This window comes from Juglans regia, chromosome 4, assembly GCF_001411555.2.
Source record: "Juglans regia cultivar Chandler chromosome 4, Walnut 2.0, whole genome shotgun sequence".
Taxonomy (NCBI): Eukaryota; Viridiplantae; Streptophyta; class Magnoliopsida; order Fagales; family Juglandaceae; genus Juglans; species Juglans regia.
This window is the reverse complement of record NC_049904.1, coordinates 22,901,390-22,908,092: the sequence shown is the minus strand read 5'-3', so window position 1 is coordinate 22,908,092 and position 6,703 is coordinate 22,901,390. Positions and strand designations below refer to the sequence as shown.

Here is a 6,703-nt window from a genome sequence, read left to right as displayed (position 1 = left end):
ATTTTATATGACAATAACATGTTTTTTTTTTCTTTTTTGCATATGGCAATAATGTCATAAATTGCTAAGGTCATTTGTACCTTACGTACCCTTGCCAACACGTACGCTTGTCGCTCGGCCAATTCCCGATACCTGCATGACTTTCCCAAGTCTATTTCGCACTTGCCACCCATTTATATATGCCTTCCTTAAAAGGGAAGAAAGGAAAAAGAAAAAGCAAACTTCGATATGTTTCCCATATGCATGGACATCTAACTTGGAATTTCTTCCGGAAAAAGGGAAAGGCAAGGTTCTTTATGCCAACCGAAGCCTCCGAAATATGACAAGATGCTATACAAGCAATACTTTTATGTAATGCGGATAGAGATAAGCATAACTTGTCGACCTCATTTTTAAATGTTGTCCAATACAAGCAATATGAACCCAAACATTGATGACATTGGAGTAGTAATTATAGAATATATTCGACTTAAAGAATAATATGGAAATCTGTTGAGAATATATGGCAGTAATTAGACTAAAACTAATGGCCACATCTTGACCGAAGAATCCAAAATGATTTGTATTAGCCCAAATTAATAGACCAATTAAGAAAAACTCCTTTTCTTTTCTAAAGTTGGGGAAAAATAAAAAAGCCAAAGAAGAATAAAACAAAAGAAAAGCATTTAAATGATACTTGTGTCTGCAGGTTAAGAAATTTGCATTATCTTCACTTACATTTTACCTCACAATAGTTGAAATAACTTTTTGCATATAATTTTTATGAATTAACTATATATATAAGAGTTAACTGTATGAAAGAGAAGCCTCACGAGCTTAATTTCTGTAAGCACAACCCCCATTCCAGTTTTGCAAATTCCATTGGCAAACATGGTTGATCTTGCCTTTGGCCTCGCAGGAAAGGTCTTGGAGAAACTAGGGTCCTTTGCATATCAAGAGCTTTGCTTGGCCTGGGGCCTCCAAACTGACCTGAAAAAGATTGAGCGCACTATTTCCACCATCAAAATCGTGCTCTTGGATGCTGAAGACAAGCAAGCAAGCAATCTCGTGCTGAGGGACTGGCTGTGGCAGCTCAAAGATATCTTATATGATGCAGATGATGTGATAGATGAAATTGAGTACAACGCTTTAAGGAAGCAAGCGATTACAGCATACGGAAGCACTAGTACAAAGGTACGACATTTCTTTTCTTCCTCCATGGCACTTCCATCCCGTTTAAAACTGGCTCACAAAATCAAGGACATTAGAGAGAGGTTAGATGAGATTAAAGCTAATAAGAATCAGTTTAATCTCATTGAACGACGTGAAGATGAGCATGTCATGCCCATGTGGAGGGAAATGACTCATTCCAGTGTTGAATCATTGGTCATCGGTAGGCATGGGGACAAAGAAAAAATCGTAGAGCCTCTGATGAAGGCCAATGGAAATGTTAATGTAATTTCCATAGTTGGATTAGGAGGTATGGGGAAGACCACACTTGCCAAGTTGGTCTACAATGATGAGACCGTAGTTAATCATTTTCAATTGAAAATGTGGGTTTGTGTCTCTACGGATTTTAGAGTTACAAGATTGATGGAAGAAGTCCTAAAATCTGCTGGTTGTAAAGTTAATAAGAATTCAAGTACTGAAGATACATTGCAGACTAGATTGAGAGAACTTTTAAAGGATAAAAGGTTTCTACTGGTCTTAGACGATGTCAGGAATGATAATAGAAATAAATGGGTTGAATTGATAGATTTGCTTAATGGAGGTTCGCATGGAAGTGTAATTGTTGTAACAACACGTAGTCACAAGGTGTCTTCCATTTTAGACCCTATTTACACACATTCTTTAGAAGGTCTATCAAAAGAAGATTGTTTGTCTCTGTTTGTGAAATGTGCATTCAAGGAAGGAGAAGACAAACGATATCCAAACCTCTTATCAATTGCGGATAAAATAGTGGAAAAGTGTAAAAGGGTTCCATTGGCCGTGAAGAGTTTAGGTGGTCTACTTTATTCGAAAGTCGATGAAAGAGAGTGGGAATTTGTGAGAGATAGCGAGATCTGGGAATTAGAAGAAAATGAAGGAAGCATCTTACCTGCATTGCGATTGAGTTATAATCAAATGCCAATTCATTTGAAGCGATGCTTTGCCTATTGCGTTAATTTCCCAAAGGATCATGAATTCAATAATTTCTTGTTAATTGAACAATGGGTGGCACATGGATTAATTCTCCAATTACCTGTTTACAAAAAACAGGAGTTGGAAGATATTGGAGACTTGTACATTAAAGAGTTAATGTCGAGATGTTTCTTCCAAGATCTTGATGAACCTATTTTTGATATGTATACCTTCAAAATGCATGATCTCGTTCATGATCTTGTGCTCTCTATTGGCCATGAAGAGTGGTTGGAAATAGACTCTGACAATAAAGACATGGCCTCGACTGTTCATCATTTGTCAATTTCATCTAGTGACCAACAAGTTTCAAAGTTTTCGAACAAGTTAGCTAATGTGAGGAGCATCATGTACCGAACCAAACCACACGTGTCCTCAGTTGAAGCATGCATCTCAAGATTCAAGTCTTTACGTGTGCTAGCTATACCTGGTTCAAATTTTGAGAATTTGCCAAGTTCCATTGGTACTCAAAAGCATTTGAGATATCTTGACCTATCCAATAATCTGTCAATCAAGAAGCTTCCTAATTCCATTTGCAAGTTACACAATTTGCAAACCTTGTTACTTGATGGATGTCGAAACCTTGAACGACTGCCCAAAGATATGAGGAACATGATCAACCTTAGGTTTCTTGGGATTTCAACAAAAGATACATGCTTGTTCGTGAATGGAGTATGTTGCTTTAATTCTCTTCAGATTTTATATGTGGTGAAATGTCCAAGACTCGAATGCTTGTTTCCACAGATGGACAGGTGCCTCACCAACCTTCGTATATTGGTTTTTGTGGATTGTGATAGTTTGACCTCTTTGCCACCTATTATCAAGCACCTAAAAGCCTTAGAGTCATTGTGCATTTGTGATTTGAAGAAATAGATTTGACGGGAGGAGGAGGAGGAGGAGATGTACAGGACCTCAATTTGAGACTCCAAATCTTGTATATAATAAATTTACCAAAGTTGGAGATTTTACCCGAATGGCTCCTAGGATCTGCAAACACGTTAAAGGAGCTACATATCAATGGCTGCGAAAATCTGAATGCGTTGCCAGAGTGGTTACCAACTCTGAAATCACTTCACTCATTGGAGATCATTGAATGCGATGAGCTATCATCTCTACCGGAGGGGATTCATCATATGAAAACATTAAGAAAAGTGAAGATTAAAGATTGTCCTCAACTTGTTACTCGTTTAGAAGACTGGTCTAACATACCAGAGCTCGAACTCGATTCTGAAGATGATCAAGAATATGATGAGCATTCTGAAAAAGGTGAAGATGATCAAGATGATCAAGAAGACGATGAGGATTCTAAAAAAGGTGAAGATGATGAAGAAGATGCTTAGGTAATGTGATTTTGTCTTTTTATTTCAATCGTAAATCATTTTTATAATCACATATTATATATGTTAAGTTTTATTACTCTCCTCTTAAATTTTATATATCTATGCGCATGGATTTGCAGCTTTGGCCTTAATTCGACGAGCCATGAGTCGAAGTGAATGCCAGCTTGAACGGACATAGCTTTGATCGGTACCTATATATATATATGTTATTTGGATTGGTGAATAATAATGTATTTGCTTCGGTACCTATATCTATCTTTTTTCAATGTATAAAATGCTTCACGTGTACTGTTGGTTTCGTAAATGCATGTGGGGAATAATAATGTATTGGAATAATAATGTACTATTGCAGAGATTGATATTTTATTATTATTTCTTTAAAAAATCCCAATTTCCATTGAAATTCGAATGTATTGCTCAATTGGTTAGTAACTTTTGTCTGAAAGATTAATTGATCTTCATTATATAAAAGGAAGAAGAAGAAGATCTATAGATTGTGGCATCTTACTAATTTGGAGTAAATCTATAGATTCAAAACCAAATTTACCCTATTCCATCTGCGTGCTATAAGCATTTCTGTCTCGAAAGAAACAAGGAAATTAAAAGCTGCAACTATATATTTCACTCCTAATTTATAAAATCTTTTTTTTTTTCAATTCATTTATACATGTCAATTCAAAAAACCAAATTTACTCTTTCATCCTCTTTATCAAAATTTTCGTGGAGCTACAAGTAGGGACACCACAATGAGAGTTCACAAAATAGATTATGCATTCATGTCGAAAAAGTAAATTATGCAAATAAGAAAATACGAAGGGTTATAATATTTGACATTTTTCAATTTTAAAAAATAACAATAAACGTGGCATGATTTAGGGGGCAAGGAATAAGTAAGTCTCCAATCAAATAAAACAAGGGATATTAATATACACCCATAGGCCAAATTGATGCCCAAAAAAAATTGAAAACAAAAGATTAATAAGTGAGAGATGACAGCTAAAAAAGTTTACTTTGGCCCGGTAGGACTGAAATTAAGCAAAAGAGAGAGTAATAACAAACACCCACTAACCAGACTTGACAAAAGGAAAAGGAAAAAAGATTATCAAAGACCCAGTGACCCCTTGCTAATTGTAGTGTCTTTTTACTAGTTGTGGTTTAAATTTTTAATGCCATAACCAAATGATTTAGCTGTTAGATCATTTCAAATCACTTTATTTTTTTCTCTTTTCAGTTTTATCTCATCTCCCTCCCTCCGAACAATATAATTATTCTAATGGGGCTTTTGTATGAGGTAAATCACTTGCTTTTCTTATATCTTTATAGTCAATGCTAGGGGGATCTCGGTGGGAGCTTCTTGTACCTTTTTTTTTCCCTTCATGATTAAGAAATTGTTATTTAATAATATTAGGGATTTTCTTTTTTTTTTTTTTTTTAAATATTTAAGTGTTCAAAAAATAATGTGAAAAAACTTAAGTTTTTTGTTTTTTTTTTCACATAATTGTTTTAACTCTTTTAAATATTTTTAAAAAAATTCATAATATTATTAAACAACATTTTCTTATAAGAATTGGGTTCATATAAGAATTGGGCTTGAAGTAATGGTCTGACCCATATGTTAGGTCCAACCTTTCAAACCTTTGGATTTAAGTCCGTTGAATCATATCACAAGACCCATGTCCATGGGTTGACCCAGAACGGTTTGACCATTGACCTTGACTTGCTTGACCAGTTGACCCGACCTGTTTGAATGACTTGGTTGATAGGGTCACTAAATCTGACTTGATTCAGATCATAAAATATAATAATAATTATTTTTTTTTTCAAAAAAAAAAAGAATTTAAAAATTTATTTCTCTTAATATCTCTATAATAGACGTCATTTAATATTTTCTTATTTATATACATAATTATTTTTTTAAATATTCAATTCCAATTCATACATATGGCTTAGAGAAATTAATGTGATATATCGCTTAAGTGACTTCTATCATGAAAATTTTCTCCTTGGCCTAAAATGGTGAAATTTAGTGAATTGCATCTAGTTACATCTAAATCCATGTGAATAACAATCAGCCCAAAGGAAGATTTTTATTTGGTGGAGTCATAGATGATATAAGGTAGTTAATTGAAAATTGTGCAATTTTTGGGATTATCCTGTCCAAAAACTTGATTGCAATGATGCACTAGGTATCTCATAAGGGCTCATTTTTATAAAATCATAAAATTTTCTTTTAATTTTATGTCATGTTATCTAATTGATTTTGTTGTTCAATTAAACTAAAGCTTGCATGATGATAATTATGGGTCGATACATTAAAATTGTGAGATATTTATTTATTGTGAGTTTATTTTGTTTCACTTCTAGTGAATGTATATATGATATCTATCAATTTGAATAACATTCAAGTTTTTACCGGAGGAGATCACTAGATGCCATGAGCTATCATCTCTACCGGAGGGGATTCATCATATGAAAACATTAAGAAAACTGAAGATTAAATATTGTCCTGAACTCGTTACTCGTTTAGAAGACTTGTCCAACATACCAGAGCTCGAACTCGATTCTGAAGATGATCAAGAAGATGATGGGGATTCTGAAAAAGGTGAAGATGATGAGGTAATGTGATTTTGTCTTATTTCAATCGTAAATCATTTTTATAATCACATATAATATATGCTAGATTTTATTACTCTCCCCTTCAATTTTATATATCTACATGCATGGATTTGCAACTTCGGCCTTAATTCAACGAGCCACGAGTCGAAGCGAATGCCAGCCTGAACTGACGTAGCTTTGATCGGTACCTATATATATATATATGTGTGTGTGTTATTTGGATTGGTGAATAATAATGTACAATGACTCTAAGGCGGTTAGGTTCTTGATAATAGGTGGCAAAGAGGTCAAACTTTCACATTCCCAAAAAGACAATGAAAGAGGGTTGGTGAAGCACCGGTCCATATGTGGAAACAAGCATTCGAGTTTTGGACAACCAACCACAGATAAAATCTGAAAAGAATTAAAGCAATATACTCCATTTTTGACCAGGCTTGTATCTTTTGTTGTTACTGAAAGAAGCCTAAGATTGATATTATTCCTGTTCCTCATATCTTTGGGCAGTCGTTCAAGGTTAAAACATCCATGAAGAAACAAGGTTTGCAAATTGTGTAGCTTGCAAATGGAATTAGAAAGTATCTTGATTGATT

At 34.3% G+C, this 6,703-nt stretch overlaps 1 protein-coding gene across 1 annotated transcript; it reads left to right on the top strand.

The window, feature by feature from the left end:
• Positions 1–820: 820 nt before the first annotated feature.
• On the top strand, positions 821–3,843 carry LOC109018251 (putative disease resistance protein RGA1). The gene is made up of 2 exons (XM_035689410.1): positions 821–3,497; positions 3,617–3,843. The coding sequence occupies exon 1, from the start codon at positions 871–873 to the stop codon at positions 3,028–3,030; it is 2,160 nt and encodes a 719-aa protein (XP_035545303.1). The 5' UTR covers positions 821–870; the 3' UTR covers positions 3,031–3,497; positions 3,617–3,843.
• The last annotated feature ends 2,860 nt before the right edge of the window (positions 3,844–6,703 follow it).

Excerpts from the sequence above, each read along its gene's own strand:
- LOC109018251 (XM_035689410.1), top strand. The coding sequence starts at position 871 with ATGGTTGATCTTGCCTTTGGCCTCGCAGGAAAGGTCTTGGAGAAACTA.